This window comes from Brachyistius frenatus, unplaced genomic scaffold (assembly GCF_029030835.1).
Source record: "Brachyistius frenatus isolate BFR_SWC_R1_liver_20210118 unplaced genomic scaffold, ASM2903083v1 Contig_61, whole genome shotgun sequence".
Lineage (NCBI taxonomy): Eukaryota > Metazoa > Chordata > Actinopteri > Embiotocidae > Brachyistius > Brachyistius frenatus.
The window spans coordinates 1340646-1365831 of NW_027210660.1; the positions used below are offsets into that span (position 1 = coordinate 1340646).

General features: G+C 40.8%; 1 protein-coding gene across 2 annotated transcripts in view; it reads right to left on the minus strand.

The window, feature by feature from the left end:
* tcf3a (transcription factor 3a) overlaps positions 1 to 25186 on the minus strand; it is a 28336-nt gene that overhangs the window by 2585 nt on the left and 565 nt on the right. Inside the window, exons 2-19 of one of the 2 annotated variants that reach the window (XM_069706127.1) lie at positions 21646 to 21742; positions 21160 to 21232; positions 14012 to 14085; positions 12845 to 12920; positions 12111 to 12151; positions 11757 to 11892; positions 11270 to 11319; positions 9800 to 9899; positions 9265 to 9401; positions 8992 to 9142; positions 7230 to 7288; positions 6996 to 7074; positions 4470 to 4546; positions 4189 to 4362; positions 3923 to 4034; positions 3661 to 3793; positions 695 to 936; positions 103 to 249 (exon numbers count right to left, since the gene is read on the minus strand). In XM_069706127.1, coding sequence (XP_069562228.1) covers positions 110 to 249; positions 695 to 936; positions 3661 to 3793; positions 3923 to 4034; positions 4189 to 4362; positions 4470 to 4546; positions 6996 to 7074; positions 7230 to 7288; positions 8992 to 9142; positions 9265 to 9401; positions 9800 to 9899; positions 11270 to 11319; positions 11757 to 11892; positions 12111 to 12151; positions 12845 to 12920; positions 14012 to 14085; positions 21160 to 21232; positions 21646 to 21699 — 1908 coding nt within the window. In that variant the 5' untranslated portion in view covers positions 21700 to 21742 and the 3' untranslated portion in view covers positions 103 to 109. Of the gene's footprint in view, positions 1 to 102; positions 250 to 694; positions 937 to 2365; positions 2605 to 3660; positions 3794 to 3922; positions 4035 to 4188; positions 4363 to 4469; positions 4547 to 6995; positions 7075 to 7229; positions 7289 to 8991; positions 9143 to 9264; positions 9402 to 9799; positions 9900 to 11269; positions 11320 to 11756; positions 11893 to 12110; positions 12152 to 12844; positions 12921 to 14011; positions 14086 to 21159; positions 21233 to 21645; positions 21743 to 25186 lie in introns of both variants that reach the window. The other variant, XM_069706128.1, reaches the window with a different exon arrangement.

The following is a 25186-nucleotide window of genomic DNA, read 5'->3' on the forward strand; positions in this document are numbered from 1 at the left end:
GAGAAAAATAATAAACATCTTCCAACAAAATATGATTCAAATGTTGATCGTTTAAATCCTCCAGCAATCCCAAATACCCCTGCAGAGATTCTGTACACTGACCTGAGAATTACATATGGCCCACAGGGTTGTGTCCATCACCTCCGAGACCAGGGTGACCCCCACCGAGCTGCATCTGGGGGTCCACGCCGGACACTTTCTCCTCCTCTCTCCTCTTGAGGCAGGCAGCCTTTGGGTTCAAATTACGCTCTTCGAAAAAGAAATGACACACGCATTCATTAAAAACGCCAACAAGCAAAAACTTTTCCGGCTTTTAGACCTAAAGAAATCCTTATCCCGAGTTATGAACATATACGATGTTGAAAAGAGGAACGGAACGGAACGGAACAGAACAGAACAAAACAAACAAACAAACTAACAAACAAACGGGGAAAAGCAAGACAGGAGAATGAAAAGCAGGGTGAGAACTGCAGGTGTTTGGCAGAGAAGCAGGGATGCACTTCCTCAAATGTTCCCCCCTTCTTCTCCTTTCTTTACTCTTACAGGCAAAAGAGCCAAAATGGATGCAACACAGTCAAATCGGAAAAAAAACGTAAAGAAGAGATTTTCCTGTGGTGAGATACTTAATTCGAGCTGTGGTAAGAGATGGCTGGTTGTCTATGTGGGTCGCACCGTCTTGAATTGGCTGACCTACCTCGCACCTCCTTCTCCAGGCCCTGTATGATCTGGACTGCCTGCTGCAGGATGATCAGCTTGGTCTGGGCCTTGTCGCTCTGCAGGTGGACCTGACACATCCTGCCCAGCTCTCTGAAGGCCTCGTTTATGTCGCGAACGCGCACTCTCTCCCTAGCGTTGTTCGCTTGACGGCGCTCACGCTCCCTCTGCTCCTTCTCCTCGGCAGTCAGGTTCTCGTCGGTCACCGAGACAAGGCTGCAGCTAGGAGGAGAGGCGGGGGTTGGAGGGGCTGGTTAACAAACCCAAATCACAACCCTCACTGAACCTAAGATCACTAAAAATGCAGTTTAAACCTATCATGTGCATTTAAACGAGCATTTGTCCCTTTAGGTGTCCTTGTTCTACTTTAGGGAAATATTTGATCTTCTATTTTATCATAACTTCAAGCTCTTTGCCTGACGAGAGACCAGTGGAATTGCTACTGAAGATCTCAGTGAAGCGGGGCTGTGTCGCAGGAGAGTGAGCGCACGAGTGGAAATTTAAAATTGTAAATAAATTACTGTAATATGGACGTATTCGCGTTCAGTCAAATTTGAAATGATGCGAATTGAGGAAGCTCGACGTTGAGGGATTTCAAGCCAAGACTCGATCAAGACACGAGAGTTGACGCGAGCTAAAAAGTTTGTCATTAAGTCTAACTTTCCAACAAAACTTTTTATTTGGTCATTTGGGTCCAGGATGGAAGTTGAAGGGATAATGATGACTGTCCAGCAGAATGAGAGAAGTTATGACAAGTGAGACAGAAAGGGAGAGAGAGGAAGCAACACCCTCTGCCAAATGCGGTACATAGAAAGAGGCACAGAGAAAAAGCTAACGGGAAAGAGTGAAGGCATCATGTTAAATACATCAGCAGTACGAGATGTATTTATCTGAATGTGAGGAAGAGGAGGTCGCTGTTGCCATCTGTAAAAGGAAAATGAAAGAGGACAGTGGAGTGAACGGCAAAATGGAAAGGTTCTCTTGAATACAGGGCAGCGAAATTAAAGGGTTGATGATTGAAAGGCTGGAACATGCAGCACAAAGACACCACAACAAAGGGGAAGACAGCCCTGCTTTCATGCTATAAAGATACTATGAGCACAAGGTTATGAAACAGACTTCAAAATGCTGAAATAATTGATCGGAAATCAAAATGACTTCGTAGTTACATAATAGCATAATGAGGCAACGGTGAAAAAAAGCAAATGAGTAAACAAAAAGGTGTTAATCCAGTTCAAAGGTGAGGCAGACAGACATGTAAGCATTTTCACAGTGGAAACAGGCATCCAGCTGTCAGCGAGGCAACACATAGTGCATTAGAACAAACAGCAGTCCTGTATGTGTTGCCAGAGAACGAAAACGTTTCAAGATGAACTGGACAATGGGCATGTCTTAAAAACAGTCACACAGCTTTTCCTAATCCCATGTCCTTACTTTTTTTTGCACTCATATTATGCAGTTGTACTTTTCTTTAACTCTGTTGGTAGCGTAAAACAAACTACAACAATTAATTAACCAAGTGATCCAGATGGATTTATTATCAGAATAGCAGGACATGACAGAGGCAGGAGAGTGAAGCTGTGTGGAAGTTTTTTTTTGTTGTAACGAGGCCCTTCCCCTCCACTTCCTTCCTCCCTGGACACCCACTGACCTCTGACTTGCTGCTCCAGGTTGAGTATAACGTTTACGGCCTGTTGCAGTACGATCAATTTGGTTTGTTGTTTCTCATTGCTCATATGGAGCTGACACATGCGGCCCAGCTCCTTAAAAGCCTCATTGATGTCCCGCACACGAAGCCGCTCGCGGGTGTTGTTTGCCATCCTCCGCACTTTCTCCCGCTCAGCCTTAATCTCCACTGGTAGATCTTCATCGTCATCCTCATCATCCAGACTAGTGATGAGGAAGGAAGGAAACAAAAGTATGGGTACAATTCACTTGTTGCACTAGTTAATAGTCAATATTCCAGAGCAATTTCGAGCGAATTACAAACACTGCTGCAAACTACTTTTTTAACCAAACGGTGTCAGAAACGATCAGGGAACCGACACAGGAACCAACAGCAGCTGAAAGTGTCTCCTGTTACTGATGACCCCCGGTGATTAGGTACATTAACGTGATTAGGGATTAAAAAGTAAAAGCTTTCCATGAGATGTAGTTGTTTTTTTTTTTGAACGGCAGCATAGTCCAAATGTGTAATTAAAATGGTTTAAGGTGATATGGTTACTTTGTTATGTCACTTCTTCATCTTTTACTTTCATTAGGTAAATGACAGCTACAATCAACGATCAGTTGTTTAACAATCCAATAAAAGGAGATTTAGAAATTCAGCAAATGCACTTATTGGTTTTCCGTTCATGCAGAGAGCGTGTGTGAGGGAAGTATTTCAAACATTTAATCAGGTTTTTCAAATATTTGATAAGAAAATGAGGCAATACTCATGGACTGTAATGGACGATATCTCAAATCTGCTGGTTCAGTATATATCTAAATAATTATAAAATCACAAAAGTGTCATGTTAATAAAATAAGATTCAAATGAAATAACAATTGCTGCATTTATTGTGAAAATGTTTTCACTTAAATTTACTTTAAGTTTTAGAAATATGACTCAAAAGTTAAAGCCAAATACATTCCTTATCAAACAAAACTTTGAGGCACAAATGACTGAAGTTTAACGGACATTGTTGGAGCTATGACAACAATTGGTTTGTAAATCTCTTTCTATAAACATCTGAAGCAGTTTTTAGATTTATTCCTGATCAGCGACATCTATTATGTTTAAAGACAGAGAGAATGTACTGACTGCATTCAGGACCTGCAAAGAGATGACGGATCCTCTGGAGGAAAAACTGACTAACTACTTCCTGACAACTATGACAGTCAAGAATTACATGCAATCAAATCTCATGCATTAATAAATGAAAGGTTGAAAAGAATTTTGGACACCTTGTGTGAAGGCTGGCCTTCATGTCTTTTTTCTCATCCTCTGACTTGTCTGTGAGGGAGCAGTTCTCGTCGTCCTCCTTCTCCTCTCGTTTGATTGGAGCACCACTGGAACGACTGACGTTACCAGGACGGCCTACACACAGAGTTCAGACACAAACCTTCTGAGAACTGACATTTTATAAATCACAAAAAGAACCTGAAAGTATTACCAGACAGTCAAGTATTGTCATTCTTTTTGACAGAATAAATAAACAAGTCAAACCTGTAAAACCTTCAGGCTGAGAGCCTGCTTGGCCAGATGCAGGGCCGTGGTGACCATGCAAAAGTCCTCCACTAGAGGGCAGACCAACAGAGTCCTCGTGGTGACTGGACACCTTTGAGATAACAATTTATCTCAGTACAGACAAAACAGTAGCAAAATGGGTATACCACTGGCTCTCACTGTTTACTTTTACTTGAATTTAAAACATCAAGCTTCCTTCTGTCATTTCTGCGTAACTTTTCTATTCCACTATTCATAATTCTCACCAGCCCTGGCAGGCGACTGGCCAGTCCAAGAGCTGCACTGCTGAAGGCGGCTGGTAACCCTAAGCCAGACGAGAGCAGACTGTGCATTTCAGCGAGTCCCGGACCCCCCTGGCCGCTGGCGTGGCGCTGAAGAACATTGATGGCTTCGTCCAGACGGTCCTCCATTTTACTCGGCTACAGGGAATGAAGAAGAACGGTATGCAAGACGAGGTGATGTATAAATGTTTGTAGCACCATGACCTCCAACATAAAAGAAGAAAAGGAGCGAGAAACTGACTCACCATAGACTGAATGCCTCCCTGAAAGTTAGGTGAAGGTGTGGCCTGGCCAGAGGACCGAGTCCATTGGGATGCAGAGCCTTGAGAAAAACAACATCACAGGATTTATTCAGAAAAATCTGCCCTAAAATTTGCAGTACTTCATAACATGCAGGTGAAACCAAAAACATAAACAAAAGTAAAAACAGCTGGTGAGGTTTGAGAAAAAGTGATAGTTTAATTTCCTACATCATAGTAAGAGAGGACATGGTAACAAGACACAAGGTGGTCATCCTGCATTAGTAAGGTCTCCAAGACAGACATTTTTCAACAAACAGATTTTGCCAGATGTGATGTCCAAGCTCTTCGGCAGAAGCAGAAACAAACGGGCAACGCTTAGGACTGGTCACGCCATAGTCAGCAATGGAAACGGTGCAGCAGACAAAAGGCTCATCAAGCTGAATTCCTTTGGAAATGAAAAGATATGCAGCACAGCCATCAGCTCAGAACTGGCAGAAAGCAGTGGGACCTCTGGTACACCCACCCACAGTCTGGAGATGTCTGGTCTGAAGTGGTCTTTACAGAAGACAGAAATCCAAAAAAAAACATTTCCCAGATCTGGAAACAATGCCAAGCGAACAGCAGGTGTTCTGGACAGATAAGTCAAAAATTGAAATATTTAGCTCTAACAGAAGGCAGATTGTTTGCCAAAGGGCTGACGAGTGATAGAAGGATAAGTGTCTGCAGGCGGAAGTGAAGCATGGAGGACGTTCCTTGCAGGTTTGGGCTGCATTTCTGTAAATAGAGCTCTGGATTTGGTCTGAGTTTTCCCAGATTCTTTGTACAGCATGAAAATGACTCGACATGAGAGTAATAAAGAACTATCTTCAGTGACAAGAAGAACATGGAGATGGTGAGGCCTGATCTCAACATCATAGAGACGGTCTGGGATTACATGAAGAGAAAGAGTAACTATAGCGAGTTCTCCAAGATGCTTCAACAACCTACCCTTCAATCACAGGAATAAACTGTGCAAGGAACTGCTTAGTGGTCATGAATGAATATACCATTTTGGTTTAGTTTTCTTTTTAAATGTGTACAACACTTTGTATTATGTAAATGTTTGCGCAATATTATATATGAGAATATAATACTATATGAAATAGGTTTTGATTGATTTGACATTTTTAACATGTGGAACTAATGTAATGTGATGTGGACCAATGCCAAAGATGTAGACAGGGCTGTATGTCCAAAGTATGAATCTACATCCTCACCAAGTTATTACTTTAGGCTGCAGAAGTATTTGATGTATGAAATGTGTAATGAGCTCACACATGGACTCCATGCAGAGATAAATAGGGAAGTGACCCCACCCTCTTTTTATTTTTACTGTATTTTCCCTTCCTCTCTCATAAGTTATATTTGGCTGGTGCGTGTTCCTGTGTGTGCCTAAGTGAAGTTTAAGCAGTGGATGTACTTGCATCACTATATTTACATTATGTCCAGAGAAAAGTATCACTGTTAAAATATTTTCAAAACGGCTGGAAGGTTTTAAGAAAGTGAAACAAATTTCTATAAAAATGTGAATAGAAAACCCATTCAAGAACTCTTTAAATAACATTAACCCCAATAGGTGAGAAATGTCTGACAACTGACTTACTGCCAATTCAGATGACCTAAATGTCAAGATAGACTTGCATGTTAAACTTATCTCCTTCCCATGTTTGTACAGTACCAGCACAATAAAAAGATTCTAACTCATTGACAGAGGTAAAAAAAAAAAAAAAAAAAAAAACACAAAAAAAACCCATCTTTCTATCATAGAAACTTTTTTTCTATGATTGATGAAGTGAGATTACACCTGCCACGGTTTCTAACTGAAGTAGGTATTTGAGCTTATTCCACATTAACTTAAATGCAACACAGTGTTTGGTTACAGAAATAACGTATTAAATAATATACTTAACTGATAACATTTATGCAGTTCATGATGGAATTTACTGTAACGGAAAAACTGTATCTACCCGTGTCCCTATACAAACCTAACCATACCTGTGTTCTCATCACTGTATCTAACAAGCACATCTTTGTTCCTCTTACATGTGTGGACGCTGACTGTATCCTCCTCAGCCTGTTATCAGACCAGCTCAAGGCCGGCCTGAGCAAGGTGCTGTCTCCTCCCTAGCTCTATAATAACAAGACACACACTGCACTCTGTCAGACTCCCACAGATTCTCTGCACTCTGTATTGTCTGAACCGTTCTGCAGAAAGCTGTGACTAAATAACGCAAGACTCATCATTTCCAGATTTCCACCACATTACAAGAGATTTAAGATCTAGTTTTACTTCCGCTTTTAACCCAATAGATGGAGCTACATTGTCACTCCAAACCATTCAGGCTTATTCGGAATAACCACAATACAATTTTAAGAGAGTTCATCATCTCCTTACAGGAACATGCAGGACCCTGGGTTGAACAAAGATAAGTACACAACAACCAGCTGACCTGGAGACCTCAGGGAAAATTACTAAATTTACTCACTCACCTGATACAGCCTGAGGAGAGCCAGAGGGAGTAGACGGGGACGGAGGGAAAGCGTTACAGGTTGGGTCTGAGGGATAGATCTGGACACAGAATTTTTGTTTTTTAATATAATGAAATGCAACCTATTCACTTACATTTATTATGCTACAAAAAGAATATCATATACAAAATTGACAGCCTTGTGTAAAAGAGTTAAAAGAATATTTGCCCTGAAATATGTTTTATCACTACTTACCGATGCCAGGGCTTTTCCAATCTCATCACCTGAACTTCCAGGGTTCAAGCTCCGATTGGCTTGACGAATGGAACACAAACAATTTCAGTTTGAATTACAGTTCAATAACAGCTCAGCGAGGCGACAATATTGCAATGAAAAATAAGCACCACATTTGACATAGGACCTGTTTCCCTTTGGCTGTTTCAATCCAGACATATACGATCAAGTGGCCAGTAAAAGTCCAAGTGGAAACACAAGCAAGAAGCATTGAGTCCTGATCTGCTCAGACCACATTCGGAGGTGGCCGGCACGCATTTGTTAATGGAAACACAATCCACCCTGAGGACGCATTGTAAGACCGCCTACTCAGCTGACATACTCTTAATATATCAATAGAAATAAAAGCAGCTCCACTTTCCTGTGTTGGTATCTGACCCAGTGCTCCGCTGTGTTACTGTAATGGTAATTCTCCATAGCATTATCCGTGTGATACATATATTCCCCAGATGATGTCATATACTCTTTATGTGACACAAATGTTTTCTTTGTTCTCTATTGCATATGGTTTGACACACAGTGACCTCGACCCTGATACCGAATGTTCTCTCAGACGGTAGGGAGTACAACCGAAATGACACAGGAGGATTCTTCCCATGCAGGGGAGTCCTCAGAGATAGCAGAACTTCCCTCATAAAAAGCTCTTGTTGTCTGTACTCGGGAGTCTCACTCTCATGCTCACTACCTGCAGACTGCTCATGTATTCTGCATGACCGTGATACCTCTTTGCAAAGATTAAAAGACAACAAAGGCATTTGGCGTCAGAACCTTTATTTCATTTTCTCACTAAGAATTAGATAAAGAGAAAATCCACGACAGTTACCGTCACGTCACAGCAGGTTCGTTAGTTTTGGATTTTTTTTCTTCTCCATTCAGTCTTTCACCTGATCTGGTCTCTGCCTGCTTCTCTTATTTTTATTTAATGTCCTGTGTTATTCTGCTGAGCAGCTGAATTGTAGCCGACTGCCAGCAGGAGAAATTTACTGCAAACCTACGTCATGAAGCAGCTGATTAGTGAATTAAAACAAACATGACGCGTGTTTCTCCAAAACCTCCTCTGGGTTTATAATTTTTTCTTTTAGTTAATATCGTGTTATTTCCGACACACATCATCCATAGCAGTGGGAGAGACGGAGCGGAGAAACGGTGTGGATCAATAATTAATTGATAATTAATTAATCTAAGGAGCAGAACGTTTCAGGCTGTGAATACTTACAAACTTCAGTGTTCAGACATTTACAAATGTGAAATATGTCACAGTCCTATATTTGTAACAGACAGCGCATTAAATGGCCTACCTGTAGTTTAAATTCCTCTTCTCATGTATCTGTTTGTCTTGTAGTTTATCTCCTGTAATTTCCGACCCACATCAGACCCACAGCTGTTGAGGCCCCGCCCCCTTTGATCCACAGCAGCAGAGATGCGTTGGAACAATGAATTAATCTGACCTGAATCATTGGGGATCTGATGTGCGGTTTCCTGTTCTTGTGGTTATTTACTTGTATGTTTTTGTGACGTAGCCTACGCTGTCATTTGCATAAATAGCGGTGGAAGTGAGATCCGACCTCAAGTTGTCACTCAGGACGCATGTTGATGCAAGGTGGAAACACTCGGCCTAAAGCTGGCCACTATTTGATCCGCTCACGGCCAGGCCAGATGTTGGCATTGAAATAGCCAAATGGAAACAGGGCCAAAGACAAGAACACACATTAAAAGGATTTACCCATAATGGTTTCTGTGCCAGTGATGGGGGGTGTGTGGCTGGGGACTCCAAAGCTGCTGGAGCCAGAGTGGAAGCCAGCAGGATGAGCCCCGTTCACTTCACTGCCATGCAGGGGGTAGTTTTGGGGAGAGAGGGGCAGTGGCATCCGTTTCTGATAGGCAAAAATATCATCGATTTGAAAAGACACCCAGACAGAAGCCCTCCATTAAAATTAGTCAAACATTGTTGTTGTTGATATCACCAGCAAATCTTAAGTGTCAGGGCAGAACTCACCAGTCTGTCTTGGGGGTTGATGGCAGTGAAGGGACCATGCTGGCTCAGATGGGGGGAGTTGCCTAGCGTGGCAGAATAACCAGGCTGAACCATCGACCCGGCAGAGCCCCATGGATCGGAGGGCGGGTGGAGGCCTTCTGTCAGGGGGCATCCAGCGGAGGAGGGGGGAGCAAGAAGGGCGAGGGATAACCAGCCACAGGAGATGAAAAGACAATGAAGGCCACATATGAGACATGTCACATTACTGTGATGTCTTCATTCAACCGTGATGCACCATTCAACACCCAGCCACCACTGGGTGTTCACTATCATACAACTACAGCATCTATGCTTCATCTGGACTTCCACAAGAAATAACAGACAACTAATCTCCCAGCTGTGCAGTATGTAAAGGAACTTTCCAGGAAATTACCATTTCTACAGGCGTGTGATTTACTCTTAAATAGACATAGATTAAACAAAAGTCAGAGTGAACTTTTCAGCCTAACACAATGAGCAAGAGGAGAGTTTGAAGGAAAATCTCGTTTCAGCCGACCTTGCATGTAGAATGGTGGTGGGTACACGTTTCCTGGTTTGGATGCTGGGTAGCAAGCATTGTCCCGGTTAAAGTCCTCTCCTGAGGTTGATGCATAAACCTGCACAAAAAAAAGGAGCAAAGCTTCCACTCAGTGCTTTAAAACGTACTCTGCCAAAACTCCATAACTGTATACTAGCTTCACAGTGTATCTTCCTTGCTGCACGGATGATACACAGTATCTTTACATGGCATTTGTCTTTTAAGATGCTCAAAGAAAGTTTTTCCTTTAAACATAGCGCCTGGACATGACTGTACAAAGTTTTAAAAAACACCAAACAAACAAAACAAAAAAAAATATATGCAATAAATACCTGATTAAACACAGCTCATAATAGTATGGTTCCATTCCAGGTTAGAATTTCTTCTACCGTCAGGTTTTACTACTTAATTCAATAAACAGACGACAGCGATATTTCTGCAGGCTTCAGTACAGAGCAGTATGCAGTGTCAGTGCTTAAGCTGGGCCCTATCTACCATTATACAGAGTTTTTTTTTTTTATATTTAACTTGTTAAAAATAACATGCTGAGAAGGGTTTACACAAACACATAAGTCCATCTTTTTAACAGAGTAAGATGAGACCACATAATGGAAGCTGTGGTTGGATTTGGTGCAAGTTATAATGAGTATAAAGGAGCCAATGCTCTGAACCACCACATCTTTCTCAATGAAGACTATTCTAGATGAAAATCAAGTATCAAACTGTGTCAGAAAAACTCAAATCCAAATGGACTGAAGTTTTCTTCTGTAATTTGATTAAACAGAGAAAAAGGAGAGGAAAGAGAAGGGAGAGGAGAAGAGGGAACTGAGAGATGCACTCCTAATTACTGAACCATCTGCCGAATCCTGGATGGCAGCCAACTCCACTGGCAGCTGGGATAGAGGGATGGGGGAGGGAGCGGGAGAAAGGGGAGGGCTGTGGTGGTGAAGGTGGGGGGGGGGGGAGGCGCTGTTGGGTGGGGTGGTGGGGGGTAGGGAAAATGAGGAAATAGGGTGCCCAGAGAGCGAGAGCGAGAGTGGGAGGGAAAAAAAACCGAGGAGGAGCAAGAACCATCAAACCCCAGTATGAATTCTCTTCAGTGATCTAACTAGTATACTTGGCAGAGGGAAAGAAATGTGGCCATAAAGTAAAGGGCCCACAAATACAACACACTATAAATACATACTGCAAATGAGTGACTGGGTGAATGAGTGGCTTATTCCCTCTGTTCCTTTTTTTACTTTGGTGGTGCAGATGCACAGCTGTAAGAGCTGGAAGTCCTGGACTGCAGCTATTACACTGCTCGGCAAGCCAAGAAAAAGAGAGGCTTCAGATGCCAAATGGAATGTGAAAAGGGGCGTACAACACGAAAACATGGGCTCCCATGGAATGAATGCAGGGGCTGAGATATAAAGCACGACCGGAGCGTTTCTGGATGTTAGTACTCACAGAGGATGGCAGGCCAGGGGGCACCTTCCTGATCTTTTTGGGCTGTGATTCTGCAGGGAGCGAGACAGAGGAAAATCATATAGGCCTGCTTACATGGAAAAAAAAAAAAAAAAAAAACTTATTGCAAAAGTGACTAAACAATCAGCAATGAAGGTGTTCGCTTATACAGCCTCCTTTCTTCAGAAGACCTGCTGAACCAATCTATCCATCTGTCTTTGTAACTACTCATTAATGCCTAATCAAAAGCTAATCAGGCTGATGTTATTCAATTACTTTACACACTGAGGACTCTGTGATTTCACTTTCGGAGTAAGAAGAAGTGAGATTTTTCAGACACTTTTTAAAACCTCAGCAGGAGGAGTAACGATACATGCACACACCTAAATATAACCTAGAAGAAACAAAGCTTTTTCTAAAATAAAATCTGTGACGACATTTACCTTAGAGTGTTCAACGCTGTACCTGAAACAATCCTCTGCAATCTTACCTATAGGGTCCTGTGAGGGTCTCCTGCGAGGGTTGCTCCCCTCATAGGAGGAATAAAACTGGGAGTTGGACTTGATGGCAGACGGTGAGAGGGCATCAGGTCTGGGCATGGGTATCTCACTGGGCATAAAGCCCGGCTAAAAAAGGGTAAAAAAAAAAAAAAAAAAAAAAAGAAGAAGAAAAAAAAGCACAAGCTAATGTAGCAAAGGACTTAAAGGAAATTAAGTAATATAAGGGTTGTTTGATATATCTTTTTTTTTTTTAAAGGGGGGGGGGGGCACAATTTCTGAAAAGAAGCATGACAAGAAAGGAGATGACACTGCAGCAGAACACTTGATTTTTGAGATAAATTTACCTGTGTTCCAAATGACGAGTAAGGTCCTCGTTCTGCCTTCCCTGTTATGAGAAAGGAATATAAAATCAGGTTATGATTGTGAAAATTGGGCTTTTATGACAATATTAAATCACAATCTGGCCATTCCCCCTTCCTCCATTTGAGTACCTCCCATCTGCTTTGTGAGGGGAGATGATGATGTGTGGAATTTATGGCCGTGGACAGCAAAAATACAACAAATTGGCCCATTATGAATGGTTCAGAGGGAATTGTGCCCAACCTCTGACCCTTCCCCTGACAGTTAAACAGAGGAGAGCTATGGGCCACTGTAGTCCCAAGGGGAAGCCTTGTTTGTGCATGGGTGCCCTTTAGCCCCCCCCCCCACCCCCACCACCACCACCATCACCTCCCCCTCCTCCTCCTCCTCCCACGCTGAACACACAAACTGCAACACACAAACAAACCCCTCCTCCACATCCTCCCTGATTACCCTGCTCCGTTCATCCATAAATATGGTTTGCCCTAAACTGGTACATTAGTGTCTAACCTGTGAAAGGCTGCCATCTGAAACAAACAACTCATTGTTGTGATTCAGTCACACTGTCCATTGATACGTGTTCGAGTCAGCGTGTTTGCCCATCATTAGGTCACATCATTAGGAACACTGGCCCCAAAATTTCCCTGATTCTCTTTGGCTTATAAAAAAAGACGATGTGAAAGTTGTGGTTTCTCTGCTTCAACACCTTGATTCTTACCAACAACCCCTGATCCAAATATGGGGGCAGAGGCCATGCCCTCTTGTTCCCCGTAAATGCCTTCTTCTCCATAACCCTGAGAGACAGAAAGAAAAAGCATTAAATATATATATATATATATATATAAACTAACAAATAGAAACACCAACGCCACTATATAAGAAAATAAACTCTGGTGTGTTCATGCAAGTCGGTCAATGTGAAGGGCTCCGAGGCCTTGTGTTACACCTGGTTTTAAGTCTGACACGCTTTCTTTTGGGGAAAAAAAAAAACGGCAGCTACAGACTTAATCTAGTATCACTACTGGCTTAATATAGAAATCTATAAATCATATATACAAATATTTATCACACTGCATTTGGTTCTAATGGTAAATAAGTGTAAACGTATGTGTGAAAATTACATTTAAAGTACGATATGCTCGTCAGAGTGGCCCATTGATTCGTTTCCATCAACTGTTTTTATGAGCATTCTCAATTTGCCGGAAATATGACACAAAAGGCGACTAAGTGCAATGGAAGTAGATAGTAAAGCATGTGATTTTGTTGTCACTTAATCATTTGCTCCACCGATAAAAAAAAAGAAGAAATGGTGGCATTTTAATATTTCCATCAAATTTTCCACTTGGTTTTATGATGTCTGAGATTTTACTGGTGCCCTTTTGTTATCTCATTGTGGCCTCTGCTTCTGCAGTAGCTTACTGGCACATGACCCACCAACTCTTTATATTAATTTGCACAACTCTTACTATTTGCATCCACAGTAGTGGATGAGAATGTGTGGCAATTCAACTTTTATTTTTAATATTTCCTGAAAATTTGGTGGAAATTGGTCCTTCATTTCAGTAGAAAGTTAGCCAATGAATTGCCAAATCTCAACGTTAGCTTAGATCAGCATAGTTTTGCTGCAGACTGTAAGATGTCTTTGACTACTGGGGCTGCAAATAACAATTACTTTCAATGTCAATTACATTACATTAATTTAGGCTGCTCCAGTAACTGTAAACCTATTTAATATGCGTAGGAATCTGACCCCTTTATCATGTTAGATGTTTGTGTCTGTGTTTGTGTGTGAAAGCGGTATAAAGCGTGTAATCACCCAAACTTTGAGGTTTGGAGTAACATTTATATGGGAAGGTCCAATGTAGTAAGTGAGAATAAACCATACCCTTCCCTGGTTGAAAGATGAACTGTTCTGTTCTCCTGGTCCCCAGGGACTGGACCCACTCCTCTCATCTATACCTGCAGACAGAGAACTTGGTTAGGCCTATTAACCACTCAATGGTAAAACACATTCTTAACAGAAGTATGGGCCTTGGCTTTGCAAGAAGTGTCTAAGAGAACGATGACCTGCTTTGATACAGGTTTTTCAGGGAGCTCAAAGTAACCTCGACTGAAAAGCTTCACTTCACAGCTCACACAGAGACAGCATAGTGACAGTGCTGTCACATAGCATGGATATGAGCTGTAGGAAGTTTGAATAATTAACACCCAGTATGAGGCTCCCAGAATCATCCTCGACATTCTTCTTTCTCCCACTCCACTCCTTTACATTTTCCATGGCAACAGTCATTCATAGCCCATCCATTCTCTCACATTTGGGCTACACCTTCGCCTTAACACAAGACTCGAGGTCTCGATCTCACATTGCTGACACGCGTTATCCCTGGTCAGAGCACGGCAGCGCTCAGAGAGGTGAATGTGTTTAAAAAGGAGAGATTTTAAGGATTGGCGAAGCAGAAATTCCTGCCCGTCCCCTTTTTCTCAATCTCCTCTGGTACTGCAACACGGCATCTCTGGGGGAAAGCTGAAGCTTAATTGCGAACTAATTTGCATAATTGTGCATATTAATGAAGCTGAGCTCTATGAATATTCATATTTTTTGTTTTGTTGTCTAATTAAAAAGCGAAGGGGGGAGCGTGTGGGGTGGGAGGTGGAGGGGGTGAGGCGGGCTAGAATCATGACAGGATCAGCAGTAGAACAGAATGATGGGTCCACAGCACAGAGCTGCTAGATTGCCGTGACAACTGTGATCTATACGCGCGACACCAGCAGAATAAGAGATGAAGGAGACAATGTCTTGTCCCCTCTCTATGGCTGACTGTCAGTCTCCATGTCAATCAAAGATGATAAACAAAATGCTTGCAACATTTGTTTCTGTTGTAAGTCATCAGCAGACAAGAAAAGGCTCCAATTCCTTGTTTTGTATTCATGACTGAATGACACTTTTGTGAATAAGATGTATGTTTTTTGACATGGGAACTAACCAGACACAAAATGTTCATTACATTCTGAAGGATAATTAGTAGAATACTTATATTACATTCAAAATATAAATAAGCCTGTTAAAGCGTCAGTTTTGTATGATGAAATTCAAGGCAACAGACAAAGTGGACAATCAATTTCTGGGGCTATCACAATAACTGGGCATGTTCAATTTGCCACACACACCTACATCATTAGCATGTATTCAGAACCATGCAGCATATCAGAATATCTTGCTAATTAGCAAGACATGAACACATGGTATATTCCCCTTTTTGCGAGGGTTGCAAGTAGAAAGGCAGAAGAAAGAGAAACGTGAACTACCGTGATCCATTCCATAAACAGTGGAGTATACTTTTCACATGCCCTCTTCTATAAGAATACACTTTCCAGGCACTCAGTGGGGGTGAACAGGTGTTCTGCATGATTTTGGGAGAACATTTTGTGGAATCAATGATGGATGTGGAAAACAATATGTACGTTGTAAATATTCACTCCTTAAGGAATGGTATTATTTTTAAGGTACCTGGGAAGCGGATGATGAAATAAGAGGCTAAGCGGACTAATTTGATTAACTGCAAATTAACTCACATATTCTTTTTAATTAACTGATCTGATAATGAGCAGATTAACAAAACTGAGTGAAAATTTCCACAGGAATTCAGAATTGCTGCCAATTACAGTGACAGCCCCATTTAATAAAGTTCAATGGAGGGATTATATAGCGGCTCATTATTCTGATCTTTTTATAAGGGTAAAACAATAGTAAGAAAAGACATGCATACATATGCATATGCATATGAAGAGGGGCTGGGCATTATATCCAATAAGTTTGAGTTTTTGAAGGATGTGGAAAAGGCCTCAATCGAAAAATGAAGTTGAGGGCTTCTTCTGCTGTCAATCAAATGCTAGCGCCAGCAGTTCTATGTGATTACGACAGTAAGGCTGTTGCCGTTTCTTTGCACGAGAGACGGGCAGACGAAGCTAGTGACGAGGACGAAATAACACCAATGAAAGGTGATTACCTCAGTGATGTGGACACGGTTTGGTTTTGCAAAGTCCAATGTTGGAAGAGTCCTACGTGCTGTATAAAGTTAGTAATAGTCTATTCGAACAAAACGCAGCAGCAAGACAAATCTGTTCCAGCATCTGATACAGAAACATTCAGTTGAGTAGCAGAAATGAGCGTCTCTTCGAGATTCTGATGCTAGCTACCGTCCCAAAGCTAAAACAGCCACTTTTAGCGGTCATATTTTCCAGTGTCACCCCATGTGAGAAGACAAGACACCAGTGGAAGAAAAGAAAATAAGCGTTGGCATTTCATATCGAGGAAGACATGGAACCTATTTACACAGTAAAAAAAAAAAAAAAAAAGCCTGTGTTTGTTATACACAACAATACCGAATATGACTCATAGAGCCTTAAATCTTCTGCAGATGTAGCATTGTCCCTTTGAAACAAGATAAGGTGGAAACAATGTTCATTTACAATTAGTCTATTGTTCGACAGGCTTTTGTAAAAAAGAGAGCTTACTGGAGACCTTTCTTGCTCGACAAAAATTTGAAACGTAGCCTGTTAATTTGTTGTAACATATTCACTGTAAATATATTTGTGTAGATAAATTCTTAAGACAAATAATGCATATTGACATCCTTGCAAATTCTCCCTTTTTGTTATTGTTCATTTGTTGATATTGCACACGTGGCATATTGTTTCAATAACTCACATTATTTTTCCGTTTTGTCTTCTGTTCAAGTAGACAGAAAAAAAAAATCGATTCAAATCGTGACGCTGAAAAAAACAAAACGCAAGAACATGAACACGAGTTTTGGATCACCTGGGCATACTCAATAATGATCCTTTGCATATGCTACAGTGCTATAATGCAGGTTGTATGCTATATACCACCACACTGATACACACTGTTGAAATTAAGAAAATTCTTTGGTTTCATTAGGAAATCATTAAAACCTTCAGTGGTTCAAACATCACCAATGTGTCGTTAGTTTTGGTAACTTTCAAGACATCTTTTATGCCATCGTTCCACAAAACTCCTAAAAATCCACTGAGCAGTAGCTCAATTGAAACGGGTGATTGACTGCGAGGTCTTCATATACGTGTCCCACACCAGGTTGCCTGGTTTTCTCCTCCGATTTCCAACATCTTTGTTTTCATGAGTTTTGCTTGTGTGATGGAGAAATGTGTCCTTACCCTACTTGTAAAGTTATAATCATCCTTAAATCTGTAACCAAGCACAGGGTGTGACCCTTTCTACAGTATATGAGCAAACATTTGTCTGAAAACTGAGTTTGGATGTTTGTTACACCTCTTCCTCACCATCTCCAGCAGGGTTTCTTTATTTCTAACTAATTACGTTCTTCATAATGTGTAACTTTTTCTCCAGATTACTGCTTTATCTTATTCAGACCCATCGTTCTTTCTGCCTTCTTGTCCAATGTGCATTTCACAATGTAATGTTACATGCGGAAAGAATTACAATCGTGTCTAAATAACATTTTTACACAGCTTTAAGAGACGGTCATGACTTTAATCACAATTAATTGTGTAACTGTGAATCACAAAATACCTTTTTTAATGGAACAAATGCTCATTGATTCTACAAGGAGTGCCAACATCATCAGGAAACCATGAGTACTGCAATATTCATACAGACTATCAGAACTAGAGAGAGAAAATTAAAAGACGGGTGAGTAACATCAGACAAATTCTCTGGAGAACCCCAATGCACTTCTCCTCCCAGCATGCAGCATGCAACGCCCCTTTAAGCATGGCTAGTCTATAATTACACAGGAAGAAATACTGGAAACAGACAGCCAGCCTGAGTCATAAGCTTCATGAACGAAAGCCGGGCACATGCATTGACTAAACTTGCAGACATGTCTTCGTTTTTACAGGAACACTGCCCCAGGCACCTATAACCGAGTGTGCCATTTGTCCACACAACTTCTTCCTTCCCTTGGCAAAGTGAGTCACACAGACACAAAGCATGATGTCAGATAAAATCTTGAGAGTGAACACTGTTAATGAAATACTGAACAATGTACAATAACACAGGCCTGGCTGTTTTAACCTGTGAGTCACCGGAGACTTCTCAAACACAAAACAATGTGCTCACGAACATGCACGGCTACATTTCAATGTCTTCTGGCGTGAGGGGAAATTACATACATTTTAACAGGAAGATGTGCCAATAATTCCAGTTTTAAACAGCAAACTTGCCTGTAATTTGAACACCTTCTAGTATCTTAGATTCACTAGCACATCTGTTTGAAAAATGGAACATTTCATGCAAATTTTGTATCTACTCTCCTTCTGCATTTCTGCCCATACCCATGCTTAAAAATACATTTTAGGATTTTCGGTTTCCAGTGACCAAAAAATGAAAGTGCACTGAAAAATAACTGACAGAAAGGGATTGAATAGACATAAGACCAGAGCAGAGATATTATCATGACTGAAGCCTCTAAAAAGGGAGGTTCCCCACAGTCACGCATGCTAAACCTCCACATACCCAAAACCTCGACCATACTCGGAAAAAAAAAAAAGGTATCGAACTGACTAACGAAAACACGTAGCAGCTGCTCCAAAAAAAAGGAGACACTGGACCAAATTCACATGACAGCATATCTTTAAGTAACCAGAAAAACAGAGACGATTTTATGACCACCTTTACTACATACAGGCAGACACTAATGGCAATGCAAATTCCTCTGGAATTATTCTTTTCGCCATGTATACTACCTGTATATCTAGCAGCACTGCTTCAACCTATCTTACTTTCAAAGCATCAGAGGAAAACAGTATGGCTTTGTGCTAGATGGAATATTTAACATTTTGGGTAATAAACTTCTTTCACGCAGTAAATTGAGAAGATCTGTAAACATACAGAAGTGTGAAAAGGACAAAGAAGGGAGTTATGTGCCATTTCTTGAGATAGACTAAGGGACTAAGGCAGTGTTTCTGCCTACAGCACGGATTGACAAACCGTGTTGGTATCACAGGTTTTAAAATAGGTCTCTATAGCTGCGCTGACGGTAGATAACCTGACAACTTCAAGACTTCAGGAAGTCACTGCGTCACACTGATGTTTACCGATCCACCAACCTGTCAAGTTGCAGTTCACATCCATGTCTGTCCAGACTCATAATGTATGTAGGGAAGACTCTGAAGGAATTTCTCCAATAAAGCTGATTCTGATAAAACGGTAAATTGTACCCATGACAGTAGACGATGCTTTAAATTTGGATGTTGCTGCAAAGCAGCTACAAATGCTAAAATGTGGATGCCTCACATATTTCATAAACCCGACTGCACAGAAGATCTATACAATCCCAGCAGCTTCAAGATGGACACCGAAGATGTGTGCCACTAATTCAGTGTCCAACCACGTGTGAAAAATGGTCGCAATCTCCCATTCTGATCCTGAGTTATGGTGTTGAATAATGGCCAGTCAGTTAAATTAAACTTGACCATTGGGATATAAAAATGTTATCACTTCATCATTTTATCTTAATAGATATTTATCTAAAATGTGGTATAACTAGTGTATGAATTCCATTTCCATTTTTTATTTGTTACAAAATAAACAAATAAGATTAAAGTTGTTCATGAGTAAGCTTTCAATGTGTTGGTAGGCATATTTTAGAACTTTGAAAAGCCGTTTTTTGCTTTTTCCAGCCTTGATGCTGAGGTAAGTTATTTGCCTTCCAGGTCTAACTTCAACATTAGTACACAGAATGAAAGTGGTACAAATGTTGTCATACCCCTATGAAAATAAAATAAATAACCAGATGTCCCAGGTATGCTTAATTACTCCTTTAAAGTAATACTCCACCCAAAATACACAAATCTCACACATTTATTCGCTCCGAGTCTGAAAAGTGTCTATTAAAATTGTAATGACTTTATACACAGAGAATATACTGAGCGTATGCGTAAAAGTGGATCTCGATGCGTATGTTTTTCCTGCTGTAAAACCAAATATGATGACTAAAAATCACAGAATATATTCTGGGCAGCGGAAGAACGATGTCATGAGCGGCCGTTGGATTGATAACATCTACGTGTCTCTTTTGTAAGCACACACCTTGCCACGACAAAAGAACATTTAAGTCGCCCTCAAGTGAATAGATGAAATAGAGCTCCCTATACCCCAGCCAGACACTCAATGCCTTGTCTTTCATCTTATCCTTGAGTATCCCGTTTTGTTCCTATTGCCATCTGAAATACTTACTGCACTTCTAGAAATACCAGGGCGGCAAAGAACGGTTCATGTAGGGCAAACGGATTTGGTACAGTAGGCAATAGACAAATAGAGTTTGGTACATGGCAGCATAACAAAAGGACCAGAGACGTGACAAAATAAAGGAAACCGTCTGATCTTGAATGTCTCTGAGACTGTTTGCTCATAGTAAGCTACATGCACGTCAACTGTAAGGGTTGATGATGAGGATGGATAATAGCTCTAGGTGAAAATGAGTTATGTAGAGTAGAAAAGTAGGGTGCGAGATTGCAGGACAAGGGAATTCACTTTTTCCACAGAGTAAGCAGAGGAGATTAATTGGGCTGTTCCCACCAACCCCCACCCTCTGCCTTTGTCCTTAAAGTGATTGAATGGCAACAGCTGAGAAGGTGAGGGAAGGGACACCTGCAAGGCGAGGATGAGAAAGTGTAGGGGAGATGACGCTTGATCTGCAGAACATGAAATAGGCTGGCAATCTTCCTGAGATTCTTTCCAATAATCTGTGATCTGAAACCCAATTCATGGGAAAAAGAGGACAACAGGAAGCCTGTTCTGTTATAGTATAATTCAAAAGAACTAGTGAGTCAAGGTGGGTTAGTGAGACTAACTCACTTAACTGTTAAGAGATGTACTACAAAATAATAAGGTCACTATTACACACTAGGTTAAGGAGAGAAAAGAATAGAAAGAAAATCTTTCTAATATTTGTTTTTGTATATCTTTTTTTTCAATCAAACTTCACAGGGACAGAAAAAGTGTAAAAAAGGTTTTTGTTTTTTTTGTCTTACCTGAACCGCCAAACTGACTGCTGGCGAGAGTCGTCGGCCGGTTCTTACCATTTGAAACTGGAGGCTCAAACATCTGAAATGAGAGGAACCAAACTGTAAACAAACCACTGAAAGTCAATCTAAGACTTTGCTGGGGTGTGCCCTTCTCATCTGTGCAAGGTTGGTTAGATGGTAATTCAAACTATTCTATCCTGTTTAACCAACAGCGACACTGCAACTACATGAAGCAATCTACTGTAGACATATCAGCTTTGACTGAGTGAATACTAAAATTAAAGAGACACAACAAAAATCTCATAAAAAGGTGGCTGATGTTCACGCTGCAGTCCTTCAAACCCTGATTGACCATGGATGCCATTCAGTCATACTTCAAATTACTTGACAACTGCTAAGGATTTATGATGAAAATGTAAAATAATGTTTCATTCCGTGAGCTGTTTAAGATGCATACTCGACAAATGCAAGCAATCTTCAGAGAAATCTTACCGCGCTAAAATCCAGCAAGTCGTTGAGCTCCTTGTCTGTTTCCACTGCAGCCATTCTCTGCTGCTGTTCACTTGGCCCTTTCAGTCTCAGCAAGCGACTACAAGCAGAGGTAAAGAGAGGGTGAGTTTATTTTGTGGGCTGTAAGATGTAGATTATTCTGACCAGCAAAGGTACGCCGCATGTTTCAATATCTCCACTCCAATAATGTGACAATACTTTGAATGAGACTATTGGTGATATTATCCAAGTATGACAACATAGCTTATGTTAATATAATGTCCAAGCAGACAGAGGTATTTACTGGTAATATAACGACTTAGTTTGTAGGATATTTTATCATTAAACCCTCACGAAAATACATTTTGAATTGCACAAAGTATTTTCACCACATTGTTCATCATTTCTATTGGTTAGGATCACATTTTATTCACTAAACTCCAGAGATACAAGGACACAACATCAGAGACATCTTTGTGTGAGACAATAAATTGCTGTCACAAGAAATAGGAATGAGGCGAAAAAATTATGCAAAGAAAGTCTGAGAATGTAATTAAAACCTCGTTATTTTAACCAACAAATGTTTCAATAAACACAATCCCAAACAATATCTCCACCTGTACCACAAAGTCCATGTAATAACGATGTTTCAGGTAGATGACTCAAAAGCATTCGCTCTGTTCAGTACGACAGCGAATTAAATGACATGGTGTAAACGCATACATAACCGACGACAAAACCAAGTCAACTCTTCAGGATGCGTTACGCTAGCAGAGGCGATACAGGCAAGTGATACAGTTAAAACGTATTAGCTTATAGTATGTATACATCCTAGGATTGAATTAGCATTCAAAAGGCACATCCTTGCCTGAAACCAGCAGAGTATTGACCAAGTAATGAAAAATCCAACCAGTTCCAAGAGTTTCCTTGGTAGCCCATTTCTAACATGGGTTAGTGTGTCTAAATATCTTCAGTGGGGGGAAGTAGTCTTCGGGTTCTTAAAAAATATCTATTGCTTAGCAATTGGTAGATTTTTAGCAAGTTCAAACAAAATGAGACAAAACAAAACAAAAACAAAAAAAATCACACAGAGCTTAATGCAATGTAAGATTTACCATCTCTCAAAAGATGGTTCAATAAATCTGAGAGTTTGTTTCCACAGAAAGCACCTCTGACTAGATCACTGAAGATTCCCCTTTTTATACCTTAAATCCACCCCTTATTGTGCGGGGCTTCATTTCCCTCTATTTTATATTTAATTCATTTCCAAGGGTTTCTTGCTATTGTTTACAGACAATCAAGGTCACTCTGGCCCTTCATGAGACACCTGCATTCACTAGAGTTCTCCACAGAGCAGAGGAGAAGACGCTAGTATTTTCTTGGACCTTTCACTGAGCAGATATGAAGGTTCTTTAAACCACTTTTCAGAAACTTCAGGTTACCAAAATGTCCTAAGTGTGGAGACGTAAGATCACAGTGTATATCTTAATCTACCATTGCTCTCAGGACTTAAAGAGAAATAGGATAGGATGAAATAATAAATGGTTTATGGCCCCACTATGACTGTATCTAAATATTGATCACACCTTTGAAATGATTACTGTTATAGAATTATATACCACAGAGTGACTATGGCTAAGCCACAGACGAGACGGCACTCGCCGTTAGTCGGGCCCTGGGCCCATGCTGCTCCCTCCACCTCAAAACCCAACTTGGTCCAACAGCTCTATTCGCTGGAATTTACAGAGTGATAACACGACATGCTGGACTTTCAATTAGGCCGTTCATGACCAACCTATACCAAGGCAAATGCCTTCCATATGTGGAAAACATCCTGAAAAGTATAAAAGTCTATATGAAGTGGGCAAACCAGTAGTAGAAACACTTTGTAACTAGAGCTAAAACAAAACGAAATAACCACAGTAATTACCAGCTGGGAGAAATCATGTAAACTGAATATCTTCGGGTTGTGGACTGTTGGTTGGGACAAACCCGGACATTTTAAGGCTGCACCCCGGGCTTTGGGAAACACTGGCTGACATTTTTCCACCATGTTCTGGCATTTTAAAGCCCAAACTGTTAATTGATCAATAGAAAAAAATAATGAACAGATGAATTGATACTGACAAAAATTGATATCTGCAGCCCTGTTGTCAAATGCATAACAGTAGTGCTACTTTTGCTACTGATACAGTCAAAATATTGCGAGTAATCCGGCTACTGTGTTTATAATCAAGTAAAACCACGACAAAGCCAACATCAAAAATCAGTAACATAACTGGTGAAACAACAACAATAACAAGACTATCCCCATTTGAGGACATGAAAGGATGCAAACACTAGATCAAGACTAACCTCAAAGACCATGTAAATAATGGTACAACAGCTGGCAGTGACACAACTGACCAGCAAAAACAGATGTGTAAATATTTAAGAACAAGAAGATGGGAGCACATAATCCAGAAATGTCTGTCTTTTAGTCAACTGAGGTCAAAATGGGGGATAAAGTGTGCTTGGCCCCTCCTAACAAATGGAAGTTGCTTGTCTTGAGCACCCCCACCTTAGGCCTGGCGCATTTGGAGAAAAGTTTTACGGCACAAATAGCCATACAACAACTCCTTAGCAATCGTTAAATAAAGAGCACACGGTTACCAGCAGGCAAGCTGTGTTTTAGTGGCTCATCAGCGGGTTAAAAATAAATAAATAAATAAATCCTGCGAGACGTTTTAAAAGGATTTAAAAAAAAAAAAAAAAAAAAAAAAACCTGTTGCCTGCCCTCACACGTCGAGCAGCAGAAAAAGAGATAAACACAAAAGACTCGGGCTTGCAAAGTTTCAGCTAAGTGGTCGAAAAGGAAACGGCGAAATAAATGATAACGATATGTCCGAAAAAGACGAGTGTTTACCATCGTGTGGGGGAAATAAGGCTTTTAGCTCCAGTCGTGTTGCTCGGCACTGTGGTTCACGGTTAGCACGTAGAGGGGGCGAAATAACATACTTTTAACGAGGATATTGTTATAATTGCACATTTTTTGGGGGGGGAGGAGGAGGTTTTTAATTTATTATACAGTGGATTCGGGCTATATTAGAAAACTCCACAATCCTGATACGAGGTGTAAAGCGATCGTTGATGTGTTTTTTTTTTTTTTTTTTTTTTTTTTTTTTTTTTTTTCAGCCCCAACTCGGGACTATTTTAAATAAACTTAACGTCGGTCTATGTAAACCGTCTGGACGTTTTTGTGTCCGCGAAGCCGACATACTAACACTACGGACAGCTAAATCCCGGGAGAGCGAACTCAATCTGGTAATATGCTAATGTGCTGTAACGTTATAGCCCATTGAAGTGAACAAAGAAGTCTTTTCCATCACACACAAGCTACTAATGCTCAGTAATAACACCGCCAGCTCGCTCAGGCCGAGCGGACGACAAATCCAAGACCCCCGCTTTTCCCGGCTGTAGCACTCGGCACAACTTGAACGATGCGCTTAAAATTTGATTATTACTCCTGTAAACAACGTGACAAACAACTTCAATTTGACTTGAT